The 24798-nt window shown below is 36.9% G+C and overlaps 1 protein-coding gene across 1 annotated transcript in view; it reads right to left on the minus strand.

Moving 5' to 3' along the window:
• Positions 1-24798, minus strand: part of LOC126275338 (sulfhydryl oxidase 1-like) — a 50705-nt gene that overhangs the window by 13971 nt on the left and 11936 nt on the right. The window contains exon 2 of the mRNA XM_049977188.1: positions 7195-7447. Within this exon, the coding sequence (XP_049833145.1) occupies positions 7195-7447 (253 nt within the window). The remainder of the gene's footprint in view (positions 1-7194; positions 7448-24798) is intronic.

A 24798-nucleotide genomic window follows, 5' to 3' on the forward strand; every position in this document is an offset into this window, starting at 1 on the left:
GCCCTCGGGAAAAATTACGGCTGTAGTTTCCCCTTGCTTTCAGCCATTCACAGTACCAGTACAGCAAGGCCGTTTTGGTTAGTGTTACAAGGCCAGACCAGTCAATCATCCAGACCGTTGCCCCTGCAACTACTTTGAAGACTCCTGAAAGGGCTGCTGCCCCCTTCACATACCAACAGAAGAATATGTAGGGAAGATACAATACGACATACAGATTCTGATTAAGCTTCGCTACTCTTTGGAGTTGCGGCGACTGTTTACTTTAATGGTTTTACTGCCAGATATCACCTCCTCTGTAGCTGAACAGATTATAGCTCCTATCATTGCCATGAGATGCCACTCCAAATGTCAATTAAATGTGGAACAGATAATAGAGCATATATTGTAAATACATCATTATTACAATTATAAATTATACTTACATTCTTGTGAATCAGTTTATCTATTAGCAAAAAAAAAGTAATAATATATTAAAAAAATCTCTACAATAGTCTTTGAGATTAACATTCACATACAGACAGAAACATTTGGCAGTGACTTGTAATTTATAAAATATACATATTCTGAAGCATAGTAATTTACCCAAAGCAGCTTTCCATTCACTATACTCCTTGTGCCATACTTTTTCCAAGTAACTTACAGACTCTCTGAGGACACACTACACTTTATTTTTGTTTCCTCCCTATCTCTGTTAGAATTTTTCAAATATTATATTCCAGTTAGTAGCGAGAATAATCTGTGCCCTCAGGAAGATCTTCACAGAAGTTTGTGATATACTGGGTTTACCACCAACATTAGAATTGTGTGGAAAGCCAGGAGCGATGTCCACCCTCTCGTACTCTTACAGTTTTATGGACAGCCCTGTAGGATTCATGATGTCAGCTCCCTCCAGCACTACTTAGACATTAGTTGAGTAAATGCCACATCATGTTGCGGCACTTCTGTGTCCTCATGGGGGCCCTACACAATATTAGACAGGTGTATCAGTTTCTTTCGCTCTTCAACGTATATTTCTTTCGGTTTTTGTGGCATTGTTGGTTGAGATTTGCATGACCATGAAATTTACACTTACCTTCATGTATTGTGACTTTGTGAGGTGGCATATTTGCTTGTAGCATGCTGGAAATTGGCACACACAATTCCTAGTTAAAGTCTTCCTAAGTGAAGTGGATAATAATTTTCTCCTTTTTCCTTGGTTAATGAATTATTACTTATGTGAAAGTATGTGAGAATAGACAGTATCCTGTCACAGCTCATTATGTTTGGATAAGAACTGTATGATCAAACAGAATTCACAACTGGTACAAATGTTTTGTGGAAGCACTGTGAGAGTATTTCTCTGCCCATTCAAGGTATCATCTGAGCACAATGTTGCGCTGAAAGTGTGTTTCTGTCGCTGTGTTGTAAACAATGGGGAAGTTAGGCTTTCCCAATCATTATGACCAGTAGGTTTCCAATGGCCTTGTCACAATTGTAGCACTGGTTACTATTAGGTCAGTGAAATTAAGGACTCTTGGGTTTGGTTAGCACTTGGATTGGTGACCACCTGGTTCTCCCGAGCGCTACTGGCAAGGGGTGTGCACTCTGCCCTTGTGAAGCCAATTGAGGAGCTACCTGATTGAGGAGTAGCAGCTGCAGTCACGAAAACTGACAATGGATGGAAGAGCATGTGCTGACCACATGCCCCTCCATATCCACATTCAATGACACCTCTAGGCTGATGATGACACGGCAAACAGTCCGTAACGTTGGGCCTTCCAAGGCTTGTTCGGAGGAAGAATATGAGTGGTAGTTTATGACTCCCATTTGTATTATAACTCACCATGAACATTATGTGCTGTTTCTGTTGTTTGTATAACTTACATCTCACTCTCGGCAGCTCATGTTTTTGAGGGAAGCACCTTGTAAAAGAGACCTGGTTTTATCAGCATTGTACAAGGCATCAGCAGTTAAATCTTCTTCTTCTATCATGTCTGTATATTCTTTACAAACACTTCTGCATATTTTTTGTTAGCTGAGTGACTTTCCTCAGTGACTGCCAGCTGCTGGGTGCCATATTGTTTTTTAACAGTTTGACAGCCAAACCTTGCTTGTTGCAAACAAGTTACTGCCACCAAGTTTTTTGTTAAACGAAAATCCTTTTTCCTTCATTATTGGGTCACTGACTGGAATTCCTGTACTGTGTTGTTGCATGAACCACATATAAACAGCTACAACCAGTTTCTCATTCTCTATCTATTGGACAACCTTCCGTTTTCCCAACTAACTCTCCTTTTGGGCTATATACTGTTGATGTATAGACATGAAGCCCACACTTACCACAGTGGTACAATTTTATATGCCAACTAGCTCCGCACATGATAAAGAGATTGAAGAAATGTATTATGCAATAATAGAAATAATTAATTTAGTAAAAGGGAACAAAAATTTATTAGTCATGGGGGACTGGAATTCGATAATAGGGTAAGGAAGAGAAGGAAAATAGTAGGTGAACATAGACTGGGTGTAAGGAATGAAAGAGGAAGCCGCCTGGTAGAATTTTGTGCAGAGCCATAACTTAACATAGCTAACACTTCGTTTAAGAATCATGGAAGAAGGTTGTACATGTGGAAGAGGCCTGGAGACACTGGAAGATTTCAGATAGATTATATAATGGTAAGACATAGATTTAAGAACCAGATTTTAAACTGTTAAGTAAGACATTTCCAGGGGCAGATGTGGACTCCTACCACAATTTATTCATTACGAACAATAGATTAAAACTGAATAAACTGCAAAAAAGTAAGAATTCAAGTAGATGGTACCTGGATAAACTGAAAGAACCAAAGATTGTAGAGAGTTCCAGAAAGAGTATTGACAAATACAGGGGGAAAAAATATAGCAGAAGAAGAATGGGTAGCTTTGAGAGATGAAATAGAGAAGGAAGCAGAGGATCAAGTAGGTAAAAAGACGAGGGCTAGAAAAATCAATGGGTAACAGAAGAGATATTGAATTTAACTAATAAAGGAGAAAATATGAAAATGCAGTAAATGAAGCACGTGAAAAGAAATACAAACATCTCAAAAATGAGACTGACAAGAAGTGGAAAATGGCTAAGCAGCGATGGCTAGGGGACAAGTGTAAGGATGTAGAGGCATATATCACTACGGGTAAAATAGATACTGCCTACAGGAAAATTAGAGAACCCTTTGGAGGAAAGAGAACCACCTGTATGAATGTCAAGAGCTCAGATGGGAAACTAGTCCTAAGCAAATAAAGAAAAGCAGAAAGGTGGAAGGAGGATATAGAGGGGCTATAGAAGGGCAAAGTACTTGAGGGCAATATTATGGAAATGGAAGAGCACACAGATGTAGATGAAATGGGAGATATGATACTGCGTGAAGAACTTGACAAAGCACTGAAACACATAAGTCAATAAAAGGCCCCGGGAGTCGACAACATTCCATTAGTACTACTAATAGGCTTGGGAGAGCCAACCATGACAAAACTCTACCATCTGGTGAGCAAGTTGTATGAGACAGGTGAAATACCCTCACACTTCAAGAAGAATATAACACATCCAATCCCAAAGAAAGCAGGTGTTGACAGACGAATAGAAAAACTGTTAGAAGCCAACCTCAGGGAAGATCGGTTTGGATTCCATGGAAATATTGGATTATAAAAGCAATACGACTCATCTTAGAAGATGGATTAAGGAACGGCAAACTTGCGTTTATAGCATTTGTAAACTTAGAGAAAGCTTTTGACAATGTTGACTGATACTCTCTTTCAAATTCTGAAGGTGGCGTGGGTAAAATACAGGGACCAAAAGGCTTTTTACAATTTATACAGAAACCAGATGACAGAATCAAGGGGCATGAAAGGGAAGCAGTGGTTGAGAAGGGAGTAAGACAGGGTTGTAGCCTGGGTCATGTTATTCAATCTGTATATCGAGCAAGCAATAAAGCAAACAAAAGAAACAAATGGAGTAGGAGTAGGAATAAAAATCCAGGGGAAAAAAAAAAAACTCTGAGGTTCGCCGATGACACTGTAATTCTGTTAGAGACAGCAAAGGACCTGGAAGAGATGTTGAACGGAATGGACAGTGTCTTGAAAGGAGGATATAAGAGAAATATCAAAAAAAGCAAAATGAGGATAATGGAATGCAGTTGAATTAAATCAAGTGATGCTGGGGGAATTAGGTTAGGAAATAAGACACTTACAGTAGGTAAGTTTCGCAATTTGGGGAGCGAAACAACTGATGATGGTTGAAGCAGAGAGGATATAAAATGTAGACTGGCTATGGCAAGGAAAGCACTTCCGAAGAAGAGATATTTGTTAACATCGAGCATAGGTTCAAGTGTCTGTAAGTCTTATCTGAAAGTATTTGTAGGGAGTGTATCCATGTACGGAAGTGAAATATGGATGATAACTAGTTTGGACAAGAAGAGAATAGAAGCTTTCGAAATGTGGTGCTACAGAAGAATGCTGAAGATTCGATGGGTAGGTATTGAATAGAATTGGGGAGAAGAGGAGTTTGTGGCACAACTTGACAAAAAGAAGGGACCGGTTGGTAGGACGCGTTCTGAGGCATCAAGGGATCATGAGTTTAGTATTGGAGAGAAGTGTGGAGGATAAAATCATAGAGGGAGACCAAGAGATGAATACACTAAGCAGATTCAGAAGGATGTAGGTTGCAGTAAGTTACTTGGAGATGAAGAAGCTTGTACAGGATAGAGTAGCACAGACAGCAGCATCAAACCAGTCTCTGGACTGAAGAGCACAATAACAATAACAACAACAACAATAACAACAACTGTTGAATATCATCACCTTCCTTTTTGATGTCATAAACAGCATTTCATCCAACATCCGCTTGAGTGACTAAAGGCTTGATGTGGGCCAGATTACTGAGAGGCAGGACTACTGAGGACCAAATTAGTGAGTGTTTAGTGTACTTTGGCTTGCAACACTAATTTCTAAGCTCAAGCTTTACAAAAATGCCTACCACCTCCACTAACATACGGACCAAAATCAACAACAATTACTAAACAAAATAAGAACTGTCTCCAGGCAACAGAAAAGAAGGGCCTACATTTTTGCCAACAGGAAGCAAAATTAGAGCAAGTGTAGCACTCAACAACAGCTAGAATTAGAAAACAGCATTTGGAGACCCATAACTGAAGTGGTTGTACAGTGTAAAGGGACACCTTGTTAACTTTATTCAACAGAAGTAATCGATACCAACAATATTTTCGAATCTTTTCTAGATTAATATTAACTCAGCAGTTTAACTAAAAGAATTTCATATGATTTTGTATATGATGTGGTATATTTCATGCTAAAATGTATAAAAAGAAATTACTTTATTACAATCAATATGTATTAACTCTGTATGTACAGTTAAAACAACTTTTCTTTTAGAAATATTTGAAATTATGAAATATCTAGCATACTTAAAACTCCTATTATTAATTATGCAATCTGATGCTAACTATTAAATTTATTTCTGGATTCACTTACAAAATAATGATATAACTGGGTAAAGATTATTCTTTTGTCCAGAAAGTTTGCAAACTCTTTGGAATATTGTTAGTATCACAGAATAAGTGAGTAGTGTGCATGCCTTCAGGGTGATCATCCGATTTGTTGTTATGTTTGGCAATAACAATGTAATATGTGAGGTTATAGAAGTGAAAATTGTAAAGACATTGTGATATAGAAAAATGTGACATAATAAAATTAAAAGAGCAGACTTACTTAGACATTATAATGTCATTAAAAAAAAAAGGAAAAGGAAAATAAATTCAGCCTCAAGAATCAACCCCTAGACATGATGAAATGGAACCAACTACAAGATAAGAAGATAAGTAAAAAAATGTTATTTGTAAATATTACTCCTTTCATTCATTCATCCATCTTACTCCTTTCAAAGCTAATGAAACGAATCAATTATTTAGAAGAGTGAAAAATCTACTGGTCATGTGAGGGAGGGTAAGATTATAAGAGGTGCAGGCATTTGAAAAGGATAGTTCCCTGCAGGTCCTCCTGAGGCGTATTGTGAATAAAATGTATTAAATGAACAACAGCTCCATATGAAAAAAAGTTATAGAAGTCTTATCTGCAACATCAACTGCTGCAGCAATGAAATGATGACAATGATGAAAGAAACAATTCACACCGATGAGTCTCCTTTACACTGAATCAGTTACATAAATTAGCACATAAATGAAATAGTAAAATTTGGATTCTGATGGTTACTACATATTTCCTGAATGAATGAATCATCAATAGCAGTATTTTACGAAATGGCAGAATGCAGTAAAATACCAACAGACTCTAGCAATGACAAAAAAGGGTGAAATGAAAAAATTAAAAATTTATTTTTATGACTTTGCTCCCACTCTCATCCTCCACCAAACCTTTACTCTTGCCTTGTTTGGAATGCAGCTTACAATATAGTTTCTAATTACTGGTATTTCCTCTCTACTTTCAGTAGTATGACGCCAGACAAGGTAGTAACCTTGAGTCCAATTATTAAGCAGAAGTTCTATTTTGTGCTCACCTGCTCACCATTCAACCAGCATGGTTTTCACACCAAAGCATGTCAGAAAACGTTCCTGTTTCACCAAATCCTTGTGCTCTTCTAACTGGATTGGTGATTTATGATTCTATCACTCTTTTTATTAGCTACCAAAAAATGACATCTTTGAGAGCAAGATCTGAAAGGGTAACCAGTTTGGTATTCTGTTTGCCTGCAAATTAGTTTCCACTGCTGGAATAGCATTGTCAATTTTTCTTCTTTCTTAACTTCATTGTTTAGAGAGGAAAGGAAGATAAGAGTTTCATATTCTGTCAAAGATAATGTCATGAAAGATGGAGCACAAGCACAGAGAAGACAAGGATGAAAAGGTAGATTGATCGTGTCCTTTCCAAAGGAACTGCCCTGGCATTAGCCCTTAGTGATTTAGGGAAACCAAACGAAATCTTAATTTAGACTTCTGGACAGGGATTTGGAATCTGCTCTTCCTGAACTTACCTGCACCATCTCACACTGTTCCTACTATAGATGTTAAATGTGCATCTCGCATTACAGTGCAGTAGAAGCTCAAAACATTTTTAGCCTACTGACATTTTTCTTTACTAATCAAAGTTTTATTGAGAGCACTCAGATAAATGGTATCACACAGAATCATGTAATGACAGTAAATTTACCTGTATGGTGTAATGTTAGGCCAATTGAAACCTCTTCCATCAGCTTGTTCCTTTTTTAGCATGTTAATAGCATTATGTACTAACTCATCTGCTGAATTTCCTTTTGCAATTTCTGTACCCATGTCACCTGCCTTAGTGTTAGCACCAAAAAACTTTACAGTTGGGTATTTCATAATTTCATATTCTCGGCACAATGGTGTGTTGTCTTCATTTGCACAATCAACAGCAGCAGAAATAAGGACATCTTTCCAACCTGCAACAGAAAATGAAAAGCTGGAGAGTTTATCTGTAATTCAAAGATTAAGGCAAGGAGAAAAGGCTATTAAAAATTCTGTACACAACTCTTATCAACTTACATAGTACACTGAGCAAGCAGTAAGAAAATCAAAGAAAAGCTCAGAGAAGTGAATAAAGTTCAGGGAGAAGAAATAAACACTTTGAGGTTTGCAAAAGACTTTGTAATTCTGCTAGAGGTAGACAAGGACTTGCAAGGGCAGTTTGACTGGAATAGACAGTGACTTGAAAGGAAGATAAAAAATGAACAACAACAAAAGCAAAACAATTGTAATGGAATGTAGTCAAATTAAATTTAATGATACTGAATAAATCAGATAAGGAAATAAGACACTGAAAGTAACAGAGGATATAAAATGTACACTGACAATGGCAAGACAGGCGTATCTCAAGAAGAGAAATTTGTTAACACTGAATATAAATTTTTGTGTTAAAGTCTTTATTGAAGGGACTTGGGAGTAGCGTAGCCTTGTACGGAAATGAAACCTGAAGCAGTTCAGACAAAAGGGGAATAGATATTTTAGAACATTGGTGCTACAGCAAACTGCTGAAGATTAGACAGGTAGATTGCATTGCTAATGAGAAAAAATGAATACAATTGGGGCAAAATTTGTAGAGAGACCAAGAGGCAAATATAGTAAGCAAGTTCTAATGGTTGCATATTGTAGTAGTTATTTGGAGATGATGATGCTTCCTCAACACAGAGTAATGTGGAGAACTGTATCACACGTCTTCAGAATGATGGCCACAACATAAGCTTGAAACTATCCCAGCCGGAACTACCCCAGCTAAACGTGGTTCTATCCAGTATAGAATGTACATTCCTACCGTGAACTTTTGTAGTATGCCTTCTTTGTTGCCATAGTAGTGACAAACAGCACTCAAGTTTCAACAAGTCTCACAAGCACAGTGGGAATTCACAGGCTCATTATGCCAGATGTCTTTATCACCAGCTCCTTGCCCCAATGCACCTTCACAGCTGTGAGTATGCTACAATGTGGCAATGAGCTTACGGATATATGTTTGAAGGCTGACATGAGTGGATCTACCCCAGTGTCTTGAGAGGGAATATGGTGCAGGTGGGGTCTACTGTCTGAGAACTGAGCAACTGGGCATTGAAACTGAACCAGATAACAGCCAGATTTTGTTGTTGAGGATAGCCTTTACTTAGTGTCATACACTCTTAACAAATCCATTTCTGATACTGTGCTAACATTTTAGTTGTAGCCACTGTGACAAGACAACCACTATTTGAAACTTGCATGTTTTTGCTGCATTAGACACTTCTGGAACTTACTAACAGTAAAACTGCACAAAAATAAACTTCATAATGACTGACTGTACTATGCTTATAGTTTTCACAGGTATTTCTACAATTCTATCTATAATCTTAAAAGAAACCACTACTCATTTTCAACAGAAATTCAAGACTTCAACATTTTCATACAACAGAAGATTGCAATATGACAAAAATTTTATAAATTCCCCCCTCCAGCTTTTCATTTAACTGATTTCATTAAATCATATAGGTTTGTCTGGAAGGAGAATTTGTGGGAACACTGACAAATGTCACCGTGTATCTTTAACTTTGTTTAAGAAATTGTGTTTTTTGTGGTACTTGGTTTCAAGCTATTTACAGACATTAGGCACCAATGTTTTCATTTTTAATTCTTTTGCACTTAGGACAACTGCCTTCTTTAGGAGATCAACAGCTTTGCCAACTTCCTCATGTGGGGCATCCACACTCAATTGAAGTAAAGAACATCACTGAATAATCAGGGCAGAGTAAGTTTCCCTCTGACAACAGGCTTTCAATTTTACACTTCCATATTACATCACATGAAGAAAAAGATAGTTAGAATTGGGGGGGGGGGGGATAGGAGTTGGCTCTTTCAATGACATCTTGATTTTTTTCTTTCCAATCTTCTACAGTTTTGAAATTAGCATTTTACCATTCACCAAACAAATCATTAAGCTTTATGTGACGCAGGTGTAACTCTGAAACTAGCCACCACAAAATGCTTTTAATTTGTTTTTCCTACCTGCTGAACCCCCTATAACATTTGTTTGTTTGTTAGTAAAGTATTCAGTCAATCATTCCAACTATTCTTTTATCGAAATGATGTGGAATGAACAGTTTAAAGTGCATGTATACATGATCAATATTAACATAAATGAACATATTATTTTTAGTCCTAATACTCAGTAGTGATTTTCTAACAGGCTACAAGTTTTTAAATAAAAAATCATCCATGGACTACAAAGAATAGTCCAAGATAAATGACTTTACACTAGATTTAAAACATGCTTTGATACCTGTCAGACAATATATGGTATTGGGCAAATGATCATAAGTTATCTTGCTGTATACTGAACTTCTTTCTGAGCCACTGACACCTTTAATAAATATTACAATAAAGGTCTTTTTCCCTCTAGTGTTGCAAGTATGGACATAATTATTTTTCTGAAATTGTGATAGTTTATTTATGACAACTTTAATTAGGAAATATGTATACTGTCATGGAGCAGTTAAAATGCCCAACTCCTTGAAGAGGTGCCTACTTGATGACCACAGATGAACAACAAATATTATCTCACTACTCACTCTTTTGCAATCAATATTTTTTGTAAGTAATAAGTTACCACAGAAAATTATTCCATAAGATATTATTGAATGGAAATATGCAAAATATGTCAGGAGGTTGATATCATTGTTTCCCGGTTAAGCAATTAGACAAAGAGCAAAAGCAGCTTAATTTAATTATTTGAGCTTCTTTCTGTTCAAGTTTTCATCAATAAGTACATACAAAAATGTGGAGCCTTCTACCATAATTACTGACTCCTGTTCAGGTGCTACATCAATTATTGATATCTCTCTCATTATTGCACAGCAATGAATATAGTGTGTCATCTCAAAATTTAGGTAGAGCTCATTTTTAGAGAACTACTTAATAATTTTTTGGAAAGCATCATTAACAATCTCTTCTGTTGCTTTCTCTCTAATGGGATTTACTATAACATTAGTATCAACTGCAAAAAGTGCAAATTCCGCTTAATGAATGTTAAATGGAATGTCATTCATTTACATAAATAGCACAATTGGACCCAAAACTGAACCTCATGGGCCTCACTCCATGATTTCTCTGCAGTCACTAAAATTTCCTCTCCTTTCAACAGTGTCTGAATTATTCAACACAACTTTTTTGAATTCTGTTTGTTAAGTGTGATTCATATCGTTTGTGTGTAAAGCCATTGAATCTATGAAAGTACCTTTTTTGCAAGGTGAACACCTTGAAATGATCACAGAAGGCAATATTTTATTACTTAAAGCTTGTAATATTTGATGAGTGAATGTATAAATAGCTTCTCAGTTGAGCAACCCTTCTGGAATCCACAGTACGATGCACCCTTCTACTTAAATGTGAGACTACTCGAGTACATTATTTTTTCAAATATTTTAGAGAACGGAAACAGGATGACAATTATTTAAGTCTTCCTTGTCACCTTTCTCATAAAGAGGTTTAACAACTGAGTCATTAGCTCTGAAATAGTCAACCCACCATTAATGTTACATTAATTTGATCATTTAACAACAAACTACATAAAACTTCATTGTTGTTGTTTACTTTTCTTGCTTCTTTTAAACAATCATATTTGATTTGGTTTTTATTACTTATGGTATTTTAAACTTTTTTCCCCATATTAAATTTTAGGTCATGGCCTAAGTTTCCTATCAATTGTGTTTTTCAGTCAGTTTGAATTTTACAGCATGTGATAAAATTTTTTGTTTGTTGCCTGTAGTTTGACACTTTATAAACAACAAAATGTTGCACAATGAAGCAATAACTTACAGAGGCCAACAAGCACACAAAATCTATCTACAAGAAGTCATTAATCATGGATATATGCATAAACACCACTGCTTTGTGGCATCTTACATAGTTGACTTGGTGTTAAATTACACAATGGTTCAGTTACTGTACTGACTGTCACTAGCAACAGCTTAGCTTCTGATAAACAGATGCAGACATTAGACTAACAAATGCCACTCAATTATTTCCTATTGCAAACTTTCCATCTAGGGTAGATAACTGCTCAAACACATTCACTAATAATATATTTATAGACAGATCTACCATGTTAGAAAACCAACAGACAATGAGCTCTCAGACCATGACATGCAACTTATGTTAAATGCTTATCGGGATACAACGCTACTAAATCCAAGTTTGAATGGAGAGTTAATAAGCCAAAAATTGAGTAGTTTAGTCATGTATCCAAAGAGATAAGCTAGGTTGATGTATATAGTGCTCATGATACGAAAGAAAAAAATCTTCATTTTATTTGAAAACTATTTTCTCACAGAGTAAATTTGATTAAACAAAGTCTACAAACAAAACCTCCAAGGATTACTCAGGAAATGAAGATGTCTTCTAGGATAGAAAGGAAACTACATCAGTCAGTCAGAAAAGAGCTCTGAAGTTCATAGTGCAGCTCTTTACAAGGCACACAGCACAACACTGAAGAAAGCAACATAGACACCGAAGCACATTTATTTACAAGAAAAAGATAGCCAAATCAAGCACCAATTTAGAGAGAATTATTTAGTTAGATTCAAGTTCCATTTGCATGATAAATCATAATGATATGGAACATGTCATTTTACATCCATATCACAGATATCAATTAATTTGTAAATATGGCTACATGCTGGCCATTTATAAAAAATACTGTTCCCTAATTTTTTTTAATATACTTATGTGAGTTAGTAATTCCTGCCCAACACCTTTTACGCAGTACAGTAACAGAAATCCTTCTACAGAACAGGAGTTCTCAAAGAAACTTTTTAGCTTCTTTTCAAAATTTACTCTGCAATTTATCAGACATTTTATATCTCTGGGTAAGTAATAAAAAATATTTTGGTTGCAGCCTTCAACATTCCTTTTAGTGCTAAAAATACAACTGTTATGTGGAGCAATGAGTACCATTTTTTCTTCTGCTATTGTAATGATATACATTAGTGTTCCTTCTGAAATGCAGTATATCATTTACAACTTTGTGACAGAATAAACTTGCACTCAAGCACTAGTCAAAATGCCCAAGTCCTTAAACATATGATTACATAATGAATAGTGAGCACAACATATTATTCTTACAGTGTATTACTGAGCAATGAAGAATTTCTTTCTACAAGTGAGTCACCCCAGGGCATTATTCCATATGGCATTACTGAATGAAAATATGCAAAATATGTTAACTTACAAATTTGTCTTTCCCAAAGATCTACAACGACTCTAAATGCAAATGTGGCTGAACTAAGTTGTTTAAGTTGTTCCAAAACTTGCTTTTTCCAGTTTAAATTCTCATCTATATCGACACCTAATAATTTTGAGGTTTTGACCCAATTAATTATTTTCTGGTACAGAATTAAACATGAAATGTCTTTTTGAAATTGAGAATGAGAACATTCATAGAAAACTATTTTTACCATTTCTTCTGTTGCTGCTTGTATTGATTACTATATTAGTGTCACCCACAAACATAACTAATATTACTTCTTGTTTATTAGATGGAAGATGGTTTACCAGCATGAGAAACAATGGAAGACCTAAGATAGAGCCTTGGAGAACTCAGTATGTGATCACAACTTTCTGCATTTTTTGGTGATATATGACATTCATTGGTTGGCTATACCGTCAATTACATAAAAGCTCAGTTTACCTATGAGAATATTGTGATTCACTCAAACAAATGTCTTAGACAGGTTCTAGAAATTATCAACTACTGTGATTTCATTATTTAATGCTTGTAAAATTTGTTGAATGAACAAGTAACTGGCACTCTCTTGTGAAATCCAAACTGTGATTTACTGGGGATATTATTACAGTTCAGTTGGAATACTATTCTATAATCCATCACCACCTCAAAAATGTCTGAAAATGATGTCAGTACTGAAACAGGCTGATAGCTATTGACATCTCTCTTAACATCTTTCTTAGAGAGGAGTTTAACTACAGCATATTTCAAACCATCTCGAAAAATTCCTTCAGTTAGTGATCCATTCCATATTTCAGATGATACAGGACTTGTTATATGGGAGCAAACCTTTGAACTATGTTGGAAACACCATCAAATCCAGATAAGATTTTATTTTTGAGAGAATACATAATTCTCTTTATTTCAAAGTGAGAAGTAGGTGATACATTCATAAAACCAAATTTTATGAAAATTTTTCAACAATTCTGTGATTTTTCCTCTTAAATTGTCTGTTCCAATATTTTCAATACATTTAGGAAATAATTACTGAACATGTCAACTACTTGTGACTGGTCATTTATTTATAGCCACTCCATTTACTACAAAAATAATGTTATCCTGTTTTTTGGCCTGTTATCCTGTCTCATTTCACTACATTCCCTATAGCCGTAAGATTGTTTTTGGAAATTCCAACTTATGACATAATGCGCATGTTTCTTGAAAGCAACTGGCACCAGAACTGCATCAAATGGTTGCCTACAGGGAGGCACCTAGCACTCTTTGAAGGGTTCCTCTGTAATGGCACATTTTTAAAATTCCAATAAATGGAAAAGGTGCCACTGATGTTATTGCTGAACTGGGGATCTTAGCGGGATCCTTTTCTGTTTTATTCACACATGTGTCAATGTCAGACCCCTCCATGATCACGCCATAGGAGGCCGTGAAACAGGACCACCGAAAAAGCATAAGACCCCTTGCTGCTTCAAATCATGCTCAAATTTCATTGCATGGTTTTGAATAGTCCCTTACCATTCTACGTCTACACACCAGAGAAAAATTATTGTTATTGTTGTAGTGCAGTCCAAAGAGGTGAGATCACATTCAATAGGATTGCTAACCAATGCTGTCCTCAGAGGAGGGTTGAAGTGTCAGTGAGATGTCCGCAGTATCAAAGATTGTCAAGATTGTCTTCCTGTTTCTCACCACATTGAAAACAGTTGTTTTCCACAGCAAAACGTGTGAGAAACTTCCCAAGGAAATGGATGGTTTCAGTGACTCACGTTATGCCACTCTCCAATGCCATTTCATGTTGATTCCAAGTGGTTGTGTGTCTGAAACGTTTTCCTCAGCCACGCATAAGAAAACTGCATTATTTCGATGCTGGGAATCACAGTTCTGATCTCCATCATAGCGGCATTAAAAGAAGAGGTTAAATGTGGCTAAGATAGAGTGTGACAATGTTCAAATGGCTCTGAGCACTATGGGACTTAACATCTGAGGTCATCAGTCCCATAGAACTTAGAACTACTTAACCCTAACTAATCTAAGGACATCACACACATCCATACCTGAGCAGGATTCAAACCTGCAACTGTTGCGGTCGCGCGGTTCCAGGCTGAAGCACCTAGAACCATTCGGCCGCACTGGCCGGCTTGGCAACGTTCCCATCATCAGACATGTTGATAGCAGCACTGGGCAGAATTGTGGTGAAATTTGGTGCCACTGGGATATCATTACTTTTCACTTCACTTCAGAGCTTTCGGCTTTTCTTTTGCACGTGTAGACATCTTGCTGCTTGAAGTGTCATCAAGCCCAGTGACGGCACAGGGTGACACTTTTGAACCATAACAGAGGGAGATTGTAGGCACCTTTGAGCCAAATTTCAGAATTATGCATCACAATGGAAGACAATTACAGAGTTTTGAAAAAGTGATCCTTTAATTCTGTTGCACATTGTACATTATTCCATTCCTTCCACATGATACTTGCATACCTCTAGTGACCAGACTTTAATCCCTCCAATTATCCATGTCTTTTTTTTTTTCTTTTTTCCCCCTCGCTTGTTTCATGTTGTTTCTGATTAGCTTATACGGTCAGCTATTCTCAAACAATGATTTCTCATGGACTAGATTACATTTTATCTTAACATTTGATTGATTATAAATTTCATGCTGGTTCATTTCCTGTAAACTTTTCTTCTACATCTAAATGGATACTCTGCAAATCACACTTAAGTGCCTGGCAGAGGTTTCATCAAACCACTTTCACAATAAATCTCCATTTTTCCAATCTCGAACAGTGCACGGAAAAAATGAACACCTATATCTTTCCGTGTAAGCTCTTGTTCCCATATTTCATTATGATGTTCGTTTCATCCTATGTAGGTCACCAAAAACAAAATATTTTCACATTCAGAGGGAAAAGTTTTTGACCGAAATTTTGCGAGAAGATTCTGCCACAATGAAAAACACCCTTGTTTTAATGATGTCCATCCCAAATCCTGTATTATGTCAGTGACACTCTTTTCCCTATTCCTCGATACAACAAAATGTGCTGCTCTTCATAAGGATCCCATTCTGCAAAGCAATACTCCAAAGAAGGATAGACAAGAGTAGTGTAGGCTGTCTCTTTAGTAGATCTATTGCATGTTCTAAGTGTTCCACCAATAAAACACAGTCTTTGGTTCGCCTTCCCCACAACATTTTCTGTGTGTTCTTTCCAATTTAAAGTTCTTCGTAATCATAATTCCTAAGTATTTAGTTGGATTTATGGCCTTTAGATTTAACATATTTCTTGTGCAACTGATGTTTCATTGTTTCCCTTTAGCACTTGTGTAAATGACCTCACATTTTTCATTATTTAGGGTCAACTGCCAATTTTCACACCATACAGGTAACTTTTCTGAATCTGTTTTGCAATTTGTTTTGATCTTCTGATGATTCACTAGACAATAAACAACAGCATACCCTGCAAACAACCTAAGACAGCCACTTAGATTGTCTCCTAATCATTTATATAGATAAGGAACAGCAGAGGGCCTGTAAAACTATCTTGGGGGATGGCAGAAATCACTTAGATTAGATTAGATTAGATTAATACTTGTTTCATAGATCATGAATACAACACTTCCTAATGATGTGGAATGTGTCAGGTTAATAAAAGATGTCTGTACAAGATATTACATTACACAAAATATTGCATGACACTAATGTTTAAGTTGTTCCCCCCCCCCCCCCCCCCCCCCTTAATTTATATCTAAAATTTCAGTCAATGAGTAGAAGGAGCTGTCATCTAGAAATTCTTTTAATTTATTTTTAAATGTTAGTTGGCTATCTGTCAGGCTTTTGATGCTGTTTGGTAGGTGACCAAAGACTTTTGTGGCAGCATAATTTACCCCTTTCTGTGCCAAAGTCACGATTTAACCCTGCATAGTGAAGATCATCCTTTCTCCTGGTGTTATAGCTATGCACACTGCTATTACTTTTGAACTGGGTTGGATTATTAACAACAAATTTCATAAGTGAATATATATACTGTGAGGTTACTGTGAGGGTCCTTAGATCCTTAAATAGATGTCTGCAGGATGACCGTGGGTGGGCTCCAGCAATTATTCTGATTACACGTTTTTGAGCAATGAATACTTTTCTACTCAATGATGAATTACCCCAGAATATGATGCCATACGAAAGCAGTGAATGAAAGTAGGCATAGTAAGCTAATTTACTGAGATTCTTATCACCAAAATTTGCAATAACCCTAATAGCATACATAGCTGAACTCAGACGTTTCAGCAGATCATCAATGTGTTGCTTCCAGTTTAACCTCTCATCAATGGACACACCTAAAAATTTTGAAAATTCTACCTTAGCTACAGACTTCTGTTCAAATTCTATATTTATTACTGGAGTTGTGCCATTTACTGTACGGAACTGTATATACTGTGTTTTATCAAAATTTAAAGAGAGTCCGTTTCCTGAGAACCACTTAATAATTTTGTGAAAAACATCATTTACAATTACATCACTTAGTTCTTGGTTTTTGGATGTTATTACTATACTTGTATCATCAGCAAAAATAACTAACTTTGCATCTTCATCAATGTGGAATGGTAAGTCATTAATGTATATCAAGAACAGTGAAGGACCTAAGACAGAACCCTGTGGGACCCCGTACTTGATAGCGCCCCAGTTTGAGGAATCAGCTGTTGTTTTCACATTTCATGAACCACTTATTTCAACTTTCTGCATTCTTCCAGTTAAGTATGAATTAAACCGTTTGTGCACTGCCCCACTCAAACCATAATTATTTAGCTTATCTAAAAGAACTCCACAATTTACACAATCAAAGACCTTTGAGAGATCACATAAAATACCAATGGGTGATGTCTGGTTATTCAGAGCCTTCTGTTTTACTGCATGACTTCCCATTGATTACTACAAACTGTGACTCTCTGACAGGAAATCATGAATACAGTCACATAACTCAGATGATATTCCATAAGCATGCAATTTAATTACCAGCTGCTTGCAAGGTAGAGTGGAAAGAGTCTTCTGGAAATCTATAAATGTGGAATCAGTTTGAAATTCCTTGTCAATAGCACACAATACTTCATATGAGTAAAGAGCTAGTTGTGTTTCACAAGAACGATGTTTTCTAAATCAGCGTTGACTTTGTGTCAATAGGTTGTTCTCTCTGAGGTAGGTTGATTGGTTTGGGGGGGGGGGGGGGGGGGGAGGGGAGGAGGGCCAGCATTTGCCTGAAGTGATTTAGGGAAATTGCAGAAAACCTAAATCAGGATGGGTGGGCATAAGTTTGAACCATTGTCATCTAGAATGTGAGTCCAGCATGCTAACCACTGCACCACCTCGCTCAGTCTCATTGAGATAATTCATAATTTTTGAACACGATATATGTTCCAAAATCCTCCTGCACATCAATGTTAATTATTCTTAAAAACATTAATTCTGTAGTCATTAATTATTCTAACCAGTTTCAACTGAGGGGTATCAATGCTTTAAGGCATTATCTTATTTATAACTACCTGTGCATCACGATCACGAGAGCATTATTCACTGAGTATATAGCTATTTCTTGCTTTGAGCTTCATCAATGAAAACATTATCAATTAGGGTCCTATTTTCTTTTATCTGTCCATGTTGGAACATTAATTATTGAGAACAAATACTAGGATCCAAATAAGGCTTCCAGATCAGACTACAGAGTGGCTACTTAAACTCAGAAATAAACTTCCCTGAGAATTCCAGAGGAGAAATATGGTGTAAAGAAGCTCCTGATAAATTAATAGTGAGCAGGGGTGAGGGAGGCAGCATACAGCATACCACAATAATGATTTTTCTTTCCTCTCGGCTAAGCTGTATACCAGCCATAAGCAGTAGTTTAATTGCAGTTTTAAAAACTGATAGTTTATAGAGAATAATATTGATATAATTAATGCATTTTGTGATATTAAGTATTTTAAAATTTGTGGTTTATAAAACTCAATGAAATTCAGTTACAATGCTAGGTTAAAGACACAGAATACTCTGATATTTTATGAAATTCTTGAGATTTCAATGATTTTTCGAGGTAAAATGTAATTTCCTGAGAATTACGGGTTTCCCATGCTTGTTAGAAGAACTGTGACCCTGGAGACCCTTAGAAAATCTGCATTATTAAATCACCACACATTACTAACCGTTTGCTGCTGTCCAACATACAGTATAGTATGCACACCATATTTTTCATAAACAAGTCAAAATTTCCCAGTGGGCATCAACAAATTGTTACAATTGATAGGGAACTACTTTCAGTACTACTTCATAAGCACACACACTTCCGTGTGCTGATCATTACACATCTGTATGTCTCAGTATTTTTGAGGTTGTATTCTGTCTAAATACACAGTCCAGTCATATTAACGTCACCACTGTCTGTGTTTGGCCTTAACATGCAATAACCACTCATATATCACCAACGGCAGCACTAGCAATGGACGGTATATGGTACATAAAGCATGTTGGGGGAGGGGGACAGGGGATGTGAAAAACTGTACAGTCACTGTTGTAATGTGGAAATGGAGCAATTTATCTGATATCTTATGTCCAAAAGGGCATGATCATTGGCTTTTGGGTCAAACATGGAAGCATCTTTGAAATGGTTAAGTCTCTAAACTACTGATGTGCCGCCATGGTTAAGCGACTTTGGTGCACCACGGGCCACAGATGACACGGGTGAAAATGGCTCCGAGGATGTGTGGGTGAATAGACACAAAACTTGTGAACATCTGACCACCCAGATGTATAAAGGAGCTACCAACAGCATCTTCTCAATAACCATTTAGTGAACGTTGTGTGTATGGGCCTCCACAGCAGGCACCTGGTTCATGTACCCACGCTAACTGCAGTTCATCAGCAACAGAGGCTGAAATTTAAAAAATTGCGCAACCAGAAGTCCCCCGAGTCACAAAAGGAGGTCTTTTCATATGAATCACATTTTATGCTCCTTTGGACAGATGACCATTTGCCTGTACAGCCCTGCAACAATTGTTGGAAAGGTCCAAGTCAGATGAGGGAGCATTATGGCCTTGGGAATGTTTTCATTGGATTCCCTAGGTGAGTTTGTCATTCTGAAGGCACAATGGATCAACACAAGTATGCATCGATCCCTGGGGACCATGTCCACCCCTACATGCTGTTTGTGCTTCCTTGGCACGGTGGTACCTACCACCGGGACAATGTAATGTATCACACAATTCAGTGTATATGTGTGGTTCACAGAACATCACAATGAGTTCACTGTTCTCACCTGGCCATCAAATGCCCTGGATTTAAATCCAATTCAGGATCTGTGGGACCACCTCAATCGGGATGTTTGTGCCACAGATCTTCAATCGAGAAACCCGTGCAGCCAGTCACAGCACTGGAGTCAGCATGACTCCACATCCCTGTCAGTACCTTACAGAACCGCAGTAACTCTCTTTATGCATGTCTCGCAAATGATGGTTATTCGCGCTTTTGACAGGTGGTCACATTAATGTGACTGGACAGCATATACAGGATACAGTAAAGAAGTCAATGGTGTAACCAGAGATGCTGGTGGTGGTGATGAGCACATAGCTTTAAAAGTAAATGATGTATTTGTAACAGACTTGTGCAGTGTTGTGAAACTGCTCACCAAAAAGCAGAACCATTGACTCATCATCAGAGAAAGATAACTTGTCACCTTTCGGAATTAATTATTTCTCAAGTTGACACACACACACACACACACACACACACACACACACACACACACACACACACACACACTCTGTACCGGTTGGATGCACAATGCCTTTATTGCAGTTCTGCATTTGGACTGGGTAGGGTACGGGTTGTGTCTAGTGGGGTGGTTGCAGGGACAGAGAGGTGGGAGATTCGAAGTGGGGTTGGGGTTGGGGGGGGAGCTAGTTACTTGGAGGCAGGTGGTTTGCTGGCTAGGAACGCAGAGGGAGAGGTGGCAGGTGTATCAGCTAGGCATGTGATGGATGGATTAAACAGCCATGTAAAAAACCATGGATTACTAGAGGGATTAAAGTATCGAGCTAAAGAAAAAGGGAACTGTACCTGTTGGGAAGAACAAATAGAGATCCTGTAGTAGCTGCACACTATAGAAATTACTCAAAATTACTAAGGAAAGCTATTAAAAAAAAAGAACATGCACATTACGTCAGAAATCAGCAATTCCAACAACATACTAAATACTACATCGAATGTAGTGAAACAAGAAACAGAACAACCAGTCAGAGAACTGGATGACATCACTACTGAATTAAATGGACGGACAATAAATGATGAGGTACACATGGCAAATGTGTTTAATAACCATTTCTTAAATGTAGTACAAAATATAGGCACAAACTGTTCAAGAGAAAAATCACAGCAGTATGTTCAAAAGCCACACTCTTAAAATTCAGTCACAGGAATGTATCACCAGCTTCTCACAGTGAAAGTAAGGAGGTTGCTACTCCTCATATCCATCCTGGATTTTCCAATGTTTGAAATTAAGAAAATTACACATTCTCTGAAAAATAAAAGTGCACCTGGATTTGATGGTAAGTACCAAAGATTTGTTCCTATATAATAAGCCCTATCTTATGTGGAATATGTAATGTATCACTAACTCAAGAGATTTTCCAGAGGGACTGAAATGTGCCTCAAGAAGAGAGGTACAAAATCTACTCACCAAGCAGCAGCAGGAGAACACACGCACTAAAAGGTTAACTTTTCCAAGCTTTCAGAGCCAGTAGCTCCTTCTCCTGACAGAAAAGTTGAAGGGGAAGAAAGAGGGGTGAAGGGAAAGGACTGGGGAAGTTTACAAAAAGGGGTAGAGTTCAGAAAAGCCACCCAGAACCCCGTGTCAGGAAAGACTTGCCAGAAGAGATGAGTCTTCTCATCCAGTCCAGTAAGTCTCCCATGACTATTACTCCATATCAGTGGCAGATTGTTTGCCTTCAAATTTATTGGCTTCACCAACTAATTACCAATATGTTGAAATACACACCAAAAAGTGATGCCACAGGAGCCATTAACATTACTTCAATGGGTAAAGCCAACAGCTAGTATTGAATAGTCCTCTTAATCCCAGTCTTTTGTTTGCGAGATCTACAGTGAATCAAAGTTAAGAGAGAGGCTAACTCAGATGCAAACTCTGTGTAGAATATGATAGGTATTCCATTAGGCCCTGGAGCCTTGATCAGTTTCTGAATAGTACTGACACTAATATCTACACCACTCATCTATTCAATGGTATGAAAATTAAACTAAACCTATATTCCTGGATCCCTGTTCTTTGCAAAGGAACGTTTGAAAGCACTGTGATTTCACTGACAGCCTTTGTATTTTATTTGACTAGATTTTTTTTATTATTATTTTTATTTATTTTGTATGGAAGGAAGGGAGATTAATATTTAACATCCGAGTAACATCAAGGTCATTAGAGACAAAGCACATGGCTCAGAATGTTTTAAGCATAGCTAGGAAATAAGATGTGCCATTTCAAAGGGATCATCCTGGTATTTGCCTGGCAATTTACGAAAATCACAGAAAACCTAAGTTTGAATAGCCAGACTCAGGTTTGAACCACATCCTCCCAAATATGAATTCGGTGTCTCGTTACTGTGCCACCCCACTAGGTGAATTTTTTGAGAGATCTTTCTGTAAGATTCAGTTCGGTTGAAGATCACAACATTGCCCTTTTGAACATCCAAACACATTTCATTCAACATCTCTTTTTGATGTCTGTGTATAGCCCTGTGTTTTGCTTTAGATCTATAATGCAGGCTGTCAGCAGTAATGGAAGTGAACCTTTGACAATGGCAGCCACTTATGATGGCAAAATGTCAGGAAAATCGTTAAACGTTGGCTAAAGAACCCAAGACTGAAGCCAACAGGCAATACACAAAAAGTGGTCACGAAAGCCTCAACAGTTCTGTAGTCAATGTCTCTGTAGAGGTTTCTTTACAGAAAATGTATTACCTCCCAACTGTTCAACTAGGTACACATGTATTCAGTTCTTGATCAACTATCCTCCTAAGCATCAGCCACAGTTCCTCTGTATGCTCCTTTCTAGTGCTACACTTTTCAGTTGTTTTTGAGATATGACGCTGCTTCCTGTTTATTTTGTTTATTAAACATGTAAATTGTTTCAGCTGCCCTTTGTACTTCAGTATTCATTGGTTCAAAACTGACTCATGCTCACTGTTAACAGTTTCAATCTGGACAATGTTGAAGAGATCATGTCTATTTAATGCCGTTAGATCTAATATATTTCCATCTTTAGTAGAGTTCTCAACAATCTGCTGTAAGTAATTTTGACAGAAAAATTTTAGCATTTTTTTAGCAGAATGTCTCATCACCCTCCTTGAAATCGTAATTATCCTAATTGGTTATAGTAGGACTATTTATCAATTTATTTATTTATTTGGTCCATGAAATCATTTTTACTACACTGTTTGTACACATGGTATAAGATACAGGATAAATATAATAAATTTATGATTACCAAGGTCATTGTTACTACATGATCAGCACAATCAAAGCACACAATAATATAAATTGACATACTACATTGCTGGTACATACAACAGCTATAATTATTAAATGAGACTACATGATCAACACAATCAAAGTAAATTATAGTATAAAATGACACTGATAGAAGAGATTTACTTGTTAAGACATTCCAGAAATTCAGAAACAGAGCAGAAGCATTGGTCAAGCAATAATTGTTTCAAATTTACCTTAAATTATGAGGACGAGCTGAAAAGTACTGTTTCTACATTTTTTATTCTGTTCTCAATACTGGCTGAGGTACTGCATGTCATGCATATTGCTCGGCTGATTCTTCTGCTTCACTGACACAAGTTTCAACCCTCTGCTGCTAAAATAGCCAACACAATGGCCTCACTGTCATCGTTCACTATCCATACAGTCCTGACTTGGCCCCACCCAATTTTCATCTGCTTCCAGAACTTAACGAACACCTTCAAGAATTCCACTTTGATACTGATGAAGCAGTGCAAGTAGAGCTGACATTGTAGCTCCATCAATGAAGTTAAGCATTCTGCAGTTATGGTATCAACAAACTGGTCTCTCATTGGAAGAACTGCATTTGCCGCCAGGGTAAGTATGTTGAGAAGTAATTATGTAGACATGAAGGCTAAAGGTTTGGAGTATTAATAATGTTTGCTTCATTTAAAATACTGTAAGAGTTCTCACATTAAAAAAAATTGAGACATTACTTTTCCAGCATATTCTCATATTTAATGTCAGTAGCATTTTAAATAAGACGACATATGGTTATGTAAGAAACCAGAGTATTGTATACGCCTCTTTTGCACAAGTTTGTACTTCCTGTATTAAGTGCCAGTTAAGTTTCTGCCTAGTTCCACATGCGTGTAAATCATAGTTATCAAACAACAGAAAATCCAGGATGTGGTATAGTAGTAAATTAGTTATGTTTGAAGATTTTTTTTTAATTTTTTGTTTTAGTTTTTTTCAAATGGGGACAGCATGACTGGGCAACATTTATATGTATTAGAGAGATGAGGTTTTCTCTAAAGTGTTTGTTTGCATTTGAGGATCAGTCTTGTGTTCAATAGGAGCAGCCAACTATAAGTTTATGCCAAACATAGACACTGAATTTTGCCCAAACGACCAAACATACAGCTACAGTTTCTACACTGAAGAATTTGAGTTTCCTGTCTACTATGATGAATGCACCACCTCAATTTGTCATTGGTCTATCCTTTTGATACACATTTACCCCCAAAAATATGGTTGCCATGAATTTTAGGTTTGCTTTTGGATGTTAGAATTAAGTGAACTCTAATGCCTTTTAGGAAGGTTTAAAATTCTAAGACACTGTTGCAAATGCTACAGCAATTCATCACTTAGATTTTAAAAGGCTCAACAGTGGAGCAGCATTTCTTTGTGTCTTACAATAATGCTTTAGGGTCTCTTACACCTATTATTACCTTAACTGGATGGAGAGTGCTTTACCTTTTTTTCCTCT

The sequence above is a fragment of the Schistocerca gregaria genome, chromosome 1, assembly GCF_023897955.1.
Source record: "Schistocerca gregaria isolate iqSchGreg1 chromosome 1, iqSchGreg1.2, whole genome shotgun sequence".
Lineage (NCBI taxonomy): Eukaryota > Metazoa > Arthropoda > Insecta > Orthoptera > Acrididae > Schistocerca > Schistocerca gregaria.